Source organism: Camarhynchus parvulus, chromosome 7 (genome assembly GCF_901933205.1).
Source record: "Camarhynchus parvulus chromosome 7, STF_HiC, whole genome shotgun sequence".
NCBI classification, from domain to species: domain Eukaryota; kingdom Metazoa; phylum Chordata; class Aves; order Passeriformes; family Thraupidae; genus Camarhynchus; species Camarhynchus parvulus.
In genome coordinates this window covers 27,008,704-27,022,594 of record NC_044577.1, presented here as the reverse complement: position 1 = coordinate 27,022,594, position 13,891 = coordinate 27,008,704, and the positions used below count along the sequence as shown (strand labels likewise).

The following is a 13,891-nucleotide window of genomic DNA, read 5'->3' as shown; positions in this document are numbered from 1 at the left end:
TGACATTCTGCTGTTGTGTTAAGCTGTGCCTTCATCTCCGTGTTTCACAGATGGAACACATAAAAATAATTCCATAGCCAGTCCAGGTCCGGGAATTACCAAAAATTTGGTAATTCTTTGACAAAACTTTGACATCTCTCAGAGAGGCCATTCTGTGAACAGTAAATAGCTGATATTTCCATCCCCCCTGTAGAGGCACTTTTTTAGAAAACAGTGGCAGCACACCACCAGGGAGATAAATGAGTGTGAGCCTTCATTGCCAAATACAATCTTTGAATAAACAGAAGACTTCAGACTCCAAGGCACCTTTTCTCAAGTGCTAAATTCATACCCCAAACAAATGCTAACAAAGCCTCTCATGTCTTTATATTAAGTGTAGCCTGTAAAAAAAAGATCTAGAGCTCTCTGGGGAGCCTCTTGAAGCACCTGGGGACACACTCAATGTGTGGTCAGGTTAGCACTGCTCAGAAGCAAGTCTGAGTGTCAGCAGAGCAGGTATTTATTTATGCCCACTGGATTTGGCAGGAGCCCAGAGGTACAGTATATTTTGTGCTGTTACACAGACTTTTATTGTTGAATCAGCTTTATTTAATGGAAGCTCTCTATAATAGGGTCTTGTTTTGGAGGGCTTCCTCTACAGGTGAGGAAACAGCTCTGTTTCCAGACCTTGTGGCAGTGGACTGCACTACTAAGGCCCAGCAACCAAGTGGTGGCTGATGGTTTACTGAGGGCCCACACCAGTCTACAGAGAAGTGGCCTGACAACAACCAATTCATTTTGTGCTAAACCATTATTAAGAGTTTTGTCTCTGTTGCCTGTTCTGAATGAAAATATCCCATTGCATTTTGTGGCCTTGGTTTCAGACCGTGACCAGTCCTGGGTGGCTTTGATCAGCAATCAGAAAGAGCCCTAGAAATAAAGCGCCTCCAAGTGCACTGTCAATTTTTTGTGGAATGTAGTCTTAAGAACATCAAAGTATAGACTGTTACATTTCAGCTCCACTACAGGATTCATGAGCCATGAACCAAAGAGTATATTAGGAAAAACTGATTTCTCCCTTGCAAAGAGTTACCTGAATTATGTATACAGATCTAGATAATAGAAGAGTTTCAGTTAATTGACCTGTCTTGCAATATCTTGATTGTTTTATTCCTGATACAAAACCCACTGTGATACTGCCAGTGGTGTCCTGCAGACTCTGTGAGGCAGGAGCTGTGAGTGAGAGGGGTCAGCATGGAGCTCAAGCTTCTGCTTTGCCATAAGACAGCAAATTGCCTGCACACACTTGTGATGCACCCTGCTGCTGAGTTGCAGGGGGGTTGAAGATAACCCTTGGATTATATGTATGAAAATGTGGATTTGTCTTCCTGGCATGTTATGAGAGCAAGATCAGTGTGAGACTCATAGAAGATGTTGCAGTTGAGGCCATGGGAAGCCCTGAACAAGGTGGGTACACACAAGCCTGGTGACAGCCAGAGCAAGACCTTTGGCATATAAACTGCCATGAAAGCCAAAGTGAGCTCGCCGATTCTTCTGAAGACTGTAGGGTGATTTAATTAAAGCAAAACAAGATCTCTTCACAGATTCTCATCTCAGCCAGAGTCTGACCATTTCCACAGATTTGCCTCACCATGTAAGTGAGAGAAGCTCAGTATCCGCAAGTCCAGCCTAACAGTGCATATGAGATTTGACCTCTGGACATGAAGTGCAGCATGGCATGTTTTGGCTGTAAGACAGATCCATGGGCACAGCTGAGGGCTGAGTGTGTGCCTGTGGCCAGGGGCAAAGGGAAAAGCTGTGCTTTTTCTTCGATAGTGTAGAATGGCCCTTGGAGCCAGTTGGGTGGGATGGATTCCAGCTGGAGAGGGAGGGAAGCGTGAGGAGCATCAGATGAATAAAGGACCATAGTTTTGTTGGTCTTGGAGCTGTTTTCTAGGGCAGAGCTGCCTGTGCCAGCCTGTCATAGCCACATTTCTGAGCTGTCTTTCTTTACAATGTTTATATTTTTCCCTTATTCTTCCAGTACTTTTTTGAATACTTTAATGTCCACATCTTTCCATTGCACCTCTTCCCTCTGCTATCCCAGTCTAATAAAACCATAACTGTGACAATCACAAAAGATCCTGAACAGAAGAATTAAAGCTTTTGCAGGAGGTTCCTTTTTTAGTCTTTTTTAAAGGCATGTCTTTCCTTTAAAATGAAAGATGAAGCATTTTCTTTTATCCTTTAACTTTACTGTCACATTTTATTAAGTCAAAATGATAGTTACAGTCAGAGGAAAGCAGGATATGAATTCCTGGTACAGCCATTTTTAAAGTGTGCTTTGTTTTAAAGCCCTGAAGATTGATTGAAGGTATTTTTCTTTTAGACACAAAGCTTTAGTCAAAAGGGGCCTGATCTGAGTTACCCTCTGTAAATCAGGATTAGTTCCTGTGAAATCAATGGAGTTGCAATGATACAATACGGGGTGAGTTGGAAAAGACTCATGCCCTGGCAGTAAATAAGGGAGGGACTGTGGGCAATCCCCTGAATGCTGCCCTTGTGCCGGGGTGAAGCCACGAGGCAAAGCAGAATTATACCCTGGCCCTCTTGGGCTGCCATGGAATGTCCTGGCTGGGAGATGGGCAGGCAGAGTGGGTTTGTGCTGACACAGGCACTGAGGTTGCAAATCTCAGCTTTGGAGATGCTCTGAGTGTGCAGACCTCCTGCCTTTCCCAGATGGAGCAGCTCTTTGCACATCCCTGCCACTGCCAGTACAGGCAGGGAGGCCCATGAGCTGAGAAAGCCTGATTTAAGAGACAAGAGGATGGTGGCAGAAGTGGTGCTCTATAAAATACCTGACTGTGGAGCAAATGTCACCAAATCCAGTGTAGGCCTGAATTTATCGACCTTCTTCTGTCAGAGGGCTGTAGGGATTCACTGGGTGGAGTAGAAAAGGGGAGAAAGTTGCCCCATCACTGGCCCTTGGGGCTTTGCAGAGGCTCAGAGGACAGCTTTCATGAGGGACAAGGCAGATAACCTTGGACAGATAATATTTCTGGACATTTTTGTCTCTTTTTAATGTGTCTGCATTGGGCCAGGGAGAAGAATAGCTAAGGTGGTAACTTGCATCAAGATGAGCAAATAAAGAATTGAAATGATGTGTCCTGTCTGAGATTTCAGTTTAACCAGGGATTTGAGCTCTTGCCTCTCATCTGCACTGAAACCTTGACAACTGGTTTCTTGAGCCCTAAGCCATTCTGAGCAGTCTAATAAGAACAGCTCTTTTTTATAGCATTTAACTGTATCTAAATGGCTTAAGGCCAGGGCAAGTTCCAGCACTGCAAAGCACCACTACTCTGGGCTGTGCTTGGGATGTGCAGCGTTTTAGCAGTCTGGATGGGGACTGGCCCTAAGCACTGATCATACTCCAGGCTTCACAGTGAAAATCTGCAGCCTGGGCAAAATGGGAGGCTTGGATTTGGCCACCTCCAGTAAAATTAAAACATTTCATTTCATTAAAACACTTCATAACTGCTGGACTCTCCCAGGCAGTTACGAGCTTGCTTTTGGCATACAGCTGACCTGTGCTTGCACATGGCATTGCTTCATAGGAGTGTGGGGTTCTCTTTGGAAATGAATTTGCAGCAGCTAGCAATTACCAAGTTAGAGTCTTAAAATACTGAGAAAAAGTGAACAAGGAAGCCTGGGAAAGGACAGGTTGAAGGACTAAGATTTTTCATTGTTATCCACTGTCTCAATATTGTTCAGCTCTAGGGCTCTGACTTCTGTTGCCCTTGATCAAATTGGCATTTCCCACTGACTCTGACTCCAGTTACACACCAGCTCAGGGCTGCACATGACACTGATTTTCCTCAACTTCCAGCACACAAATGCTCCACATATTTGATGAATGCAATTGGATGTAGGAGGTAGAGAACACAGTGAAGGATACGAGTTTTTTATAATGTTCCTTTTTCACCTTGGTTTGGTCATTTATTACTTTCCAGTTCAAGTTCGAAACCATTATTTTCATGCACACTTTGGATTTCCCTATGAAAATAAGGAAAAGAAGATGGAACTTTACCCCAAATACTGGTTACAGCTTTCTAAGGAACACTGAAGTCTCTTGGACTGTGGTAAAATCTCCCAGGGAAAGTGGCAGAAATCCAGACACTTGGCACATTTTACAACTAGTCCAGACAAAACACTAGTAAATGTACTCTGCTTTGGCACAGAATAGGCTGTGGGATGCTATGAAGCTTCTCTGTATGCAACTTTTTATAATTTCATGACCATAATGAGTGTGAAACTTGAATTTACTCATCTGCTGATTGCACATGAGCATAGGACCCTATCATGTGTCTTTGTTTTAAGATTTTTTTCCACCTAGTTTGAGATCATTGTTTGGACGATTAGTACATGAAAATGGCCATATTGGCTCAGACTAGAAGTCTGTCTAGTTTAGTACCTTCTTTCTAGGATTAGCCAGTAATGGCTGCACTGGGAGTAGTAGAGCATGCATAAAGTGAGATTTCTATGACTGTCTTTTCCAGTTTCCAGCAAGGATATCTGACAGTGAAAAAGTTCTTTTTGCCTTTTGTGCATTTCCCACAACAACCATCACCTATCTCAGGAAAGTTTGGCTTTGACTTTAAGTGTATCTGAAAGCTATACAAAATGCATCTCACTGGCCTTCACATCTCTGTGCTGTGCTTCATTTCTGGATTTTTACTGGAAAAAAGGATCGTTTAATCCAGTGGTTGAAAATATAATGTGAAGATTCATAATCAATAATTTTTATTACAGTGTGGCTCATACAACATGTCCATCATGTGAGGTGCCACAGTACTCAGTGGTGTACACCCTGCAGTATGCTTGTGCTTAATGCTGTGCTGGCCTTAGCTTTAAATGATTTCACATCTCTTCCTTCTGCCAATCCCATTTCTTAATTTAACATTATATTTGCTGTGTTTTTCAAAACAGTCACCCTCTGTAGTGTGTACTGTAGAACCTCTTTTGGAGAGCTGGAAAGGGATTTTATATATCACTGCATAAAATCTGCATGTATATGGGGATGGAAAAAATGTGAAATGTTGTAATGTCTCACTCACACTGGTTGGGAAACCAAGTCCCTAGAACTACCCCCGAGCCCTGAATGCCAATGCTATTTTCAGTCAGAGGTATGGAGCTGCTGCTGAAGACGTGCAGAATGGATGCATTGCAACTCATCTTTATGCATGTTTAAAATCACAGAGAAATACAGTTAAGAATAAAACACAGGATCCATTTTTCAAACCAACTGTCTCCCATTTCTGGTGTAAGCAGTCCCTTATTGGGATCTTGTGATGCCTGAAGACCTTTAAAAGTTTCTTCCAACTCCTTGATGTCACAATATTGTCCTCTATATTGGAATTTGCTCCAAGCCACAATCCTGTCATTGTGCATCAGTGCCTCATGTTACCTGCCATCAGCCTGCCCATTTCAGGTCACTGAAAGTGTTTTAGAGACTCCAAACAAAAATCTAGAGGTATCAGATACTGCAAGTGTTGACTATTACACTAACTTTATGAATGGCATCTGCAGGAATTGAAAATCTCATTATGTGTGAATTTGATCAGAATTAGCTTTATCACTAGATAAAATTTAAAGGTAGGAGGCTCTATTTGTTTGAAAACACGTGCTTGCAATAATTGAACAAAGTCACATAGGAAAATATACTATGCACATCAATAAGATTAAATTTAGCAATGCAGATTTTCTTAAGCTGCAGCATCATCTTGGAGAGCTTGTGGCATGGGCTAATTAATCCTCCATCCTCTGCCTCAGGCCTGGTAGGCCTGGGAGAATTTTTAGAGTTGTGCCTTTACTGCTACTGTTGTTAAAAATGCTCACGTAGAAAAGGCATGACTTTCTCCTCGCCTGAGAGTGAATGCTCCTTCTCTTGAGCTGTGCCTCAGGTCTTGTGACTGGGAGCTGTAGCGTCCCATAATAATGAAGGCAATCGACTCACTTCTCACCATTTTCCCCTTCAGATTATTCTAACTTTTATGTTACCTCAATTAGCACTTTCCTGACAAGACCTTTATACTGGCTTGTTTTGTTTCAAGACATTTAAAGCAGCAGTGGTCAGATGTATGAATCACATGTGAGAACAGAGTTTTCATGGTGACTGATGTTGGTCTTCCTTACTAATCTCTTGAATTTAGCATGGCATTTACTATGGACACATTTTGAAATTGAGGAGGGAGATGTCCACACTGGGGGAAACATTTACACCTGGGATATTTGAAATTTCCTGTTGTCCTTGCCAGCCATTGTGCACTAGGTGCTTTATAAGACACAGACCCCAAGGGTACACAGAGATAGGTGTTTAGGGAGCTGTGCACTTCCCTTCTTTATGGTTGTAAATTGGGGTGGGTTTTTTGATTTTTGTTTTTTGTTGTTGGTTTGGTTTGGTTTGGTTTTTTTGTGCTGTCTGTGGAATATTACAGTATGTACTTAAGCACAAGTGGGGTTGGTAGGAAAGGGGAACTCCACCCTTCCCCATGTTACACACTCTGGACAAGCATTTGCCTTTCTGAAAGTGGAACCTTTCTGAAAGAGGAATTATTTGTATTTCAGGTATCCTCTGTGGGCCTATCTTGGAAGCTAGATCTGCAGCCGCCCTTCAGTCATGATTGTTTCAAGATTAAAGGCCATTTCCCTGTCATTGCCAAGCCTTTTTCTTCTTGCTTTTCATCTCTCAGCATCACAGAATGTACCTGAATACACTGAAGCTGAACATCAGCAATGTGTTAGGAAAGAACACCCCACAATTGCTTTTGAAGGTAAGAGCTTCTATTCCTGTTCCAGATTCCAACTGGATGATCCATTTAGGTTTAGTCTGTGCTGTTTTTCCTTACAACTCTGATCCACAGGCCAGGGGAAGTGGCCTGACAAATCATTTTCCCTTTGATGCTTTACAGTGTTTTAATTCTGAGGTTTCACAGCAGTTACTTAATCCAGGCCGTTTTGGGACTACTGGTCTAAGAATCTCAATTTTCTACTCTGTAACAGGCTCCCTGTAATCTTGTGCCATGCTGAAACTGTGTTTCAGTTTCCTTTTCTATAACTGGTTTCAATAATGCCTCACCTGGCTTGCTGGAGCCAGGCACTTATTAAGTGAAATGTGAGAGAGAATTTGGACCTGCTTGAATACGAGAGAAATTAGATGATGTAAAATTGTAGGGAGTGGCTGTGCTTTTGTTTGTAGCATTCCTGGTTTGGTTTGGTTTTGTTATGTATTTGTCACCTGGGCTAGTAGTTTTTCTGTCATTCATCTGGGCCTGTAACTTGAATGTGAGGAGGGGCCTTTGTGTTGCAATGGCCAGTTCTTTTCCTGTTCTTTTGAAGCGTGGGATTTCTCTTGTCCTTATCCACTCAGGTTTTCCATGAATGTACATGTCATGTACTCCTCAATTGTTGTCTAGATAATCTGTCCACTTATCCACACAGCAGCTAGATCTTTATATTGGTACCACTATTATTTGAAAATTCACTCCAGACTAGTGTGTTCAACTCAGTGTGCCAGCATCAGCAGCTGCTGAGTCTCCTTGCTAAAAATTGTTTCCTCCGAAATGTTGGAATATCGATTTTGGTTCCCATTTAAGACTTTGCAATGCATCTCCAGTTACATTCTTTGCTAAAGGCAATTGAGTACCTTGCAATGTGTCTCTAGTTAGGTTCTTTGCTAAAGGCAATTCAGTTGTGGTTTTGTGACCTTTGAGATAGGGTTTCCAGGAAGAAAGTAGTCAAAGGCTTCCTTGCTGACCTTTCAGGGTTCTTCTAGAGAGCTTTACTATTCTTCACAGAGGAGGAAACTCTTGTCTCTTAATTTGGAAAGTTTAAGAGATTTCTTGTCTGTTTTCCATTATCCATGCCTTAAAGGTTTCAGTAGATTAAAATAAATTAGCAGAATCCTTGAGCCTACATGATACAGCACTGGCTCTAACCTTGGTCTGGTAAATAAATCTTGATTATAGTTGCTAAATAAATCTAACCATCTCTTTTAAGTGGGGAGGGTGAAAAAGGAGAAGCCCTTGCTGTTAAAAAACAGTGAAATTCAATTCAGTAAATAAAAAAGTTATGAGAATATTATAGGTATGGAAAAGAGAAAAAGTGTTGCTCTCTCTATTAACCAGGAGCACCAAACTTTGAGTTTAGAGGATGTGTCTCTGCAATCCTGCACTGAGGTAAATCATTCTGCAGGGAATATTAAAAGCCCCAATTCCTGAAGTTGAGGAATTGGTGGGCATTTCTTGGCACTCAATATGAGTGCTACTCTGCAGAATTGATGGCTGTGTAAACACACTCATAATCTGCCAGTTTGCTTTGTTTTAGTAAGGCATGAATATTTCACAGGAAAAAAAAACCTGTCGTCTTCTTTCACTGTTCTTGTTCCCTTCCTTTTTTCAATGATAGAGGGCAAAAACTGGTGAGTTAATTAGAACCTGACAATTGTGCAAAAGAAAGAAAGATTTAAATTGCAGATGCATCAAGAAAATTACCCAGATTATCATTTGAGATTCTTAAACCCAAATTAGATTCAGAGTTACGGTTTTTTCACAGCACCTGTTTCCTTGTGATTGTTCATGATACAGTTTCATCTTGTATTGTCTGCTGCAAAGCGCAGCTGGAAAATGCACTGTAGGAATTAAATTAAAGGCCCCTTTTGTCCGCTGCACATAAGGCCTGGTGAAGAGGGCTCACATGTCCAAAACCACATCTCAGTTCATAATCTGATTTCTCTTAAAGCTCTACCCTGTTCTGGTGCCAGCACACGCAGGTTTAGGCTACAATGGTAGACAAGTAGGGGAATCTAAATTTTATGTGGTGTTCCCAGATTGCTCTGAGGATGTCTCTTCTTAACAATGTGCCTCAGGGGCTTTCTGTGGCTCTCCAGATGCATGGACTCATGAATCACAACCTGGTACACAATGGGAGTATGTAATGACTGAAAGAGTGACCCCAGCAGAGCCCTTCTGATGCTCCTGCTGCCAGGGGAAGAGATTATGTTACACCAGCAATTTTCTGTGGATGGGCCACAATAATAATAAGGCCTCTGACCATTCAGTCATACAGGGTACATTAATTTACTGCCAGAATGAATAGGCTAACAAAACAGTTTATGTTACAAAGGGGTTGAATAACTTCTTTTTCACAACCTTGCTAACCAGGCTTCCCATCACCAGACAAATGGGATGCCATACCATGTTTTGTGTTCTCTAGTCTTCAGTTCCCACTTTGCTTGTGCTCAGTCTCTTTTTATTATACTTTACCTCTAGATTATATTCTTAACATCTAGTTGGATAATATCCTTGTTGTAGAAGAATCCAAGCAAAACTTCTTTCTGTGTATTTTCCCCTTATTTCCTGAGAAATTCTGTATTTTTATGTTCTTATTGTATCTCATCCACACTAGGCAATCATCTGCTTGACTGGCTTTCTATCTCTTTGTCTTGCTATGAGGGTGGGTAAAAAAGATAGAATCCAGTACATGTCCTACCCATTTAAGCAGAAAGTATACTATGTATGTAAAAAGCTTTTACTTTAGCTGTGTTCAGATCTGAAGAAATGTTTCTTTACAAACTCCATTCCTGAAATGATTTGTGCCTTTACATGTGACATAGAGAAGATGGCCTAGACAAGTCGAGGGGCGTACATTCTGGTTCTAGATGTACATACTTTAACTGCTAAAGGTAACATTGCTCTGCCAGGACAGATGTGGGCTGGGGAGGGAACATGAGCTGAATGGTTTATCCTCACAGCCTGCATGGAGATCCTGAGGGACACAACAGGAATTTTGTGCTGCAAGCACTGTCCTGCGTGTTTGCACAGTACCAAACTATCACAACGGTGCCCCAGTTTCCCTGGGGCTTATAAATGGTGCTCATTGTACAGTTCCAGCAATAATAACATACCCAGTTTGGGCTTTTCATAATTGGATTGTTCTACTCTGTGCTTATAGGAAATCCAGTTAAAGTTTGATTTCTCTTGTTAGATCAATAAGAAAATGATCTTCTACTTCCCAGGAGGCTGTTTCTGGGTCTTACTACCTATTTGACTGTTAGTGGGTAGCTACATTAGGGATGTTGCATGCTTGTTTGTTTTTCAGTGATTTGAGAATTTAGTGAAACAAGTCAAGTGTATTCTTAGTGCATCCCTTTTTATTTATACATACGTGTACACATGCTTCCAAGTCCCATTTCACAAAACAGTTTGTCATTCCAGCACAGCTCCCCTGTGGTCCACTCTCGTAAGCCAAACACCAGAGAATTGGTTTTTACTTCTTGTCAATCATGTTCATATTTCTCATTTTTTCTGCATGGGTTTTACTGCCAATAGATCAGTGCCTGCATTTGCAATTGGGCTGTGCCTGTGTCCTACTGTCCTGGTTGCCAGCAGTATACTTCATTGTAGTACAACCCTTCCTTGGATATAAAACAACCTTGCTATTCCTTAAGACATTTGGAGCTCCTTTGTAATGTGCCTTTTGGGAAAACCAGAAACATCTTCCATGTCAATACTATACAAGGTTTGTTATTTCAAAAGCCAGAGCCATGAGGGATGTGAACTCATGTTTGTAAAGGCAGCAGAGTGTTTGGCTTCATCTTGTTTACCAATTGCTTAAAACTTTGCAAACTCATTGGTGTTATGTGGATCGTTTGGATGTTCACAACTTCACTGGAAATGAGTTGTAGACAGGTTTCCACTTGCAGTTCTTTCCATTATTTATTTCTCATTAATTTCATCCATTAAATCGGTATGCTCAGGAAAAAGTATGATAACTTCACAGGTTTTTCTCTGTTCTGCTTTAATAATTGCAGCCTGTCTTCATCCATAAAAACACTTCAGCTGATCCCATATTGAGGCACAGGACAGAGGTGGACTTGGTTAAATAGCTTAAGTCTCCTCAGGACTGCAAATCTCAGCTTGACAGACTGTATCATCATGGCCGGTGTGAGTTCTCAATGCGTGGCATGTGATCCATTGTCTAATTCTCAGTCTCTCCTAGATGCAGACAAGTTGCTCTGTCTGTTGCCTCAGGTTTTCAAAGTGATTTAGTTTGAGAGTGTTTAAATCTGGGAGTTTACTTCAGACTATCTGTAATTATTACCTCCTACCAGATAAATGTGATTCAGGTGACTTGAATGTAGCTTGCTATGCATTTTCTCAATATTTTATTTCTTTAAACAACATTTTATTGGAATGGGTCCAGCTTCAAACACTGAAACCTGTGGGGAGCAGCTAAATGTTTTCTTGTATTGAAAGCTAAAGCTATTTTAACTTTGTGGGCTGAAGGATAATAAGGTATGATTTATTTGTATAGAAAGTTCTTGACATTTCACCAAACACTCCCACTGTTGTTGAATTGGTCACTAATACATTATTCCCTTTACTGTATACAGATGGGAAAAAAGCACATTAGCATTCATCAACTCCGAAGGCCAGCTGGGAAAGCCCTATAGGAAATTCTGGTCAAGATATACACTTTTCTCAAGCAAATGAGATTTTGAAAATCCAAACCAAGATTTTAGATAAAGAAGGATGAAGATTGTGAGGTGAAGTATTAGAGGTGTATGTAAGCATTAAGGGAAGGCACAATACATTATGGGAGAATTCTCTTCCAGCTCATAGCCTTGCTGCTCTTGGCTCTCCATGCAGAGTCCAAACATTAACTAATGATGGAGTTTCAACTGGAAACTGGTGGCATCCTGTGGGTGCTTCTGAGTATTTGAACTTCAGTGCATTTCAGTATGGATTTTGTTTCCATTAAGCAAGGCTTGTAACAATTTTCCTTTTAATCTTGAAAAACAGAACTGTGTTTCTTTCTAAAGAAGAACTTTCTTCTTTAGATTTGATTTAGAATTTGTTTGAAAATTATGACTGATAAAGCCAAAATATACAGTAGTTAGGGAAATAATTGCTCTCAGGCAAAACTTCAGAAATTTACACCCAGCAGCTCTCAATATATTTTTTATTCCAAAATAATAATTGTAATAGTAATTATGCTAGTTCTTTAAGACTTTCCTCATTAATGATGTCCAAGGCACTTCACAAATAGTAGCAATGAGATTTGATTGAAAAAATTACTCAGTGTGGTGTTTCTTGGGACCTCAGGAAGAAAGGGAGGGTTGGATTCATTCACAAAATGCTTTAGATGGAATGAATCATGAGAAGCAGGAGAGAAAAGAAAGACTTTGCAGTGAATATTGAGGAAGTGAAGTGATCAAGTAACTTAACATATGGGAGTGAGGGAAAGTAAAACTTTAAAGAGGTAGAACAGCTCAAGGGAAGGAGCAGCCTGTGATCATGAGTGGTGGTGTTGATGAGAGGGAGGCTTCTCAGCAGCAGGACTGAGTAGACTCACAGTGTGGAGGAACAGGCGCTCAGGTCACCATTCTGCATGGACCAAGGCCATGAAAAACTCATGTGAGCCACAGAGTTGCTGATTGATATTTTCCAGAGGTACCGCTGGTGTAACTGAGGCTAACAGCAGCATGTGCCTGTTCCTGTTTTTGGTACAGGGACTGGATCCAGGACATAGACATGGGCAGCCTTTTTTTTGGGTTTTGGGCACATGTCAGAGAAAAAGAACAGGGTGGAAATCTAAAGTGAAGTGCTTATCTTCTTTTTCTGTGGTTCAGTGCAAACAAAGACATCCCTTGGAGAGACCTCATTTTCAATTTCAAATCTTGCTTAATATAGTTCCCTAACTGAACAAGTTTGTGATACAGCAGTGGTACAGCAGACCTCATTTATTTGGCACATCTGCTTCTGGTGAATGTTAACGTAGCACGTTCCCCTAAAACCTTCCATTCAAGGATGGCATTATGCTTTGATAAAGTTCACTTTAGTACTAGCAATCACATAAGAAATATTCTTGTTTTATCATACCGGGTTTACCCTGGAAAGCCAACAGATAGTGTCATCTCAGTCAGGTTCTGAATATGTACTTTTCTTGAAGTCAGTGGGGTTGTTTATTATTAGCCAGTTTCCAATTTAAAACACTGATTCTTATGAGAACAGCCTAATTTCAAAATTCTCTCAGGAATTTACAGCCTGTGCTCTCCTTCTTTGCTCTAACTGCCTCATGGTGGGAGTTTTGTCCACAGAAGACCAGAATCCTTGTAGGCCTGGCAGCTACACAGCACAAACTGTGCATTAAACTGGGCATCTCCAGTTCAGTCTTTGGTTAGCCAGCAAAGAGGATCACCTTCTGCTTCAGGTGTTCACCACAATCAGACACTTCTGCTTCTGTGGCAGATCTGGTTACCTGCAGGAAAAATTCAGGGAGAGTTTAGCCTTGCTTTCTCTGCCTTCTCCCACCTTCTCGCTAGTGAAAATGGTTGTCCTGAGCACCACCTCTGCTGGCACAGTGGCTGATTTAGACATGTAGCTGTAAGGATAGTGAAAAAAATTTGCCTTCAAGTGTGGAGGAGACAGACTGAAGGATCCTTGAATAATGACAAAGAGGTGTTGATTTTTTTTCCCTATCAGACTGCAGTGGTTGTAGAGGCCAGGATGCAGGTTGCTTTCTTGTCTGAAGAGAGGGATTATACTGATCAGAATGTCATAGGAAGCTGCAAGTGATGCATGAGCACTCACTTTATCTTTCTCAGTGAGGGAGATTGCGTGACAGCTGCAGGACTTGTCTTAGTAAGCAACAGATCACAATACTTAAACACTCTGCAACATGCTCAGGAGAACAAGAAGTCTTTGGGTTTGCTCACAGTGGGGCTGTGTGTGGCACTGCTCAGCCGAGTTTCAGCAGCTGGTGGTGGGGTGCAGGGCACTATGACACTGTGCAGTGCTCTGTGGGGCTGCAGGCAAGGCTCTTGAGGAGAGGAGGAAGTGTCAGGATGGTGTTT

General features: G+C 41.4%; 1 protein-coding gene across 8 annotated transcripts in view; it reads left to right on the top strand.

The window, feature by feature from the left end:
* SEMA5B (semaphorin 5B) overlaps positions 1 to 13,891 on the top strand; it is a 268,944-nt gene that overhangs the window by 128,721 nt on the left and 126,332 nt on the right. For all 8 annotated transcript variants that reach the window (XM_030951863.1, XM_030951860.1, XM_030951862.1 and 5 more), the window contains one exon: positions 6,604 to 6,809. In XM_030951863.1, coding sequence (XP_030807723.1) covers positions 6,656 to 6,809 — 154 coding nt within the window. In that variant the 5' untranslated portion in view covers positions 6,604 to 6,655. The remainder of the gene's footprint in view (positions 1 to 6,603; positions 6,810 to 13,891) is intronic.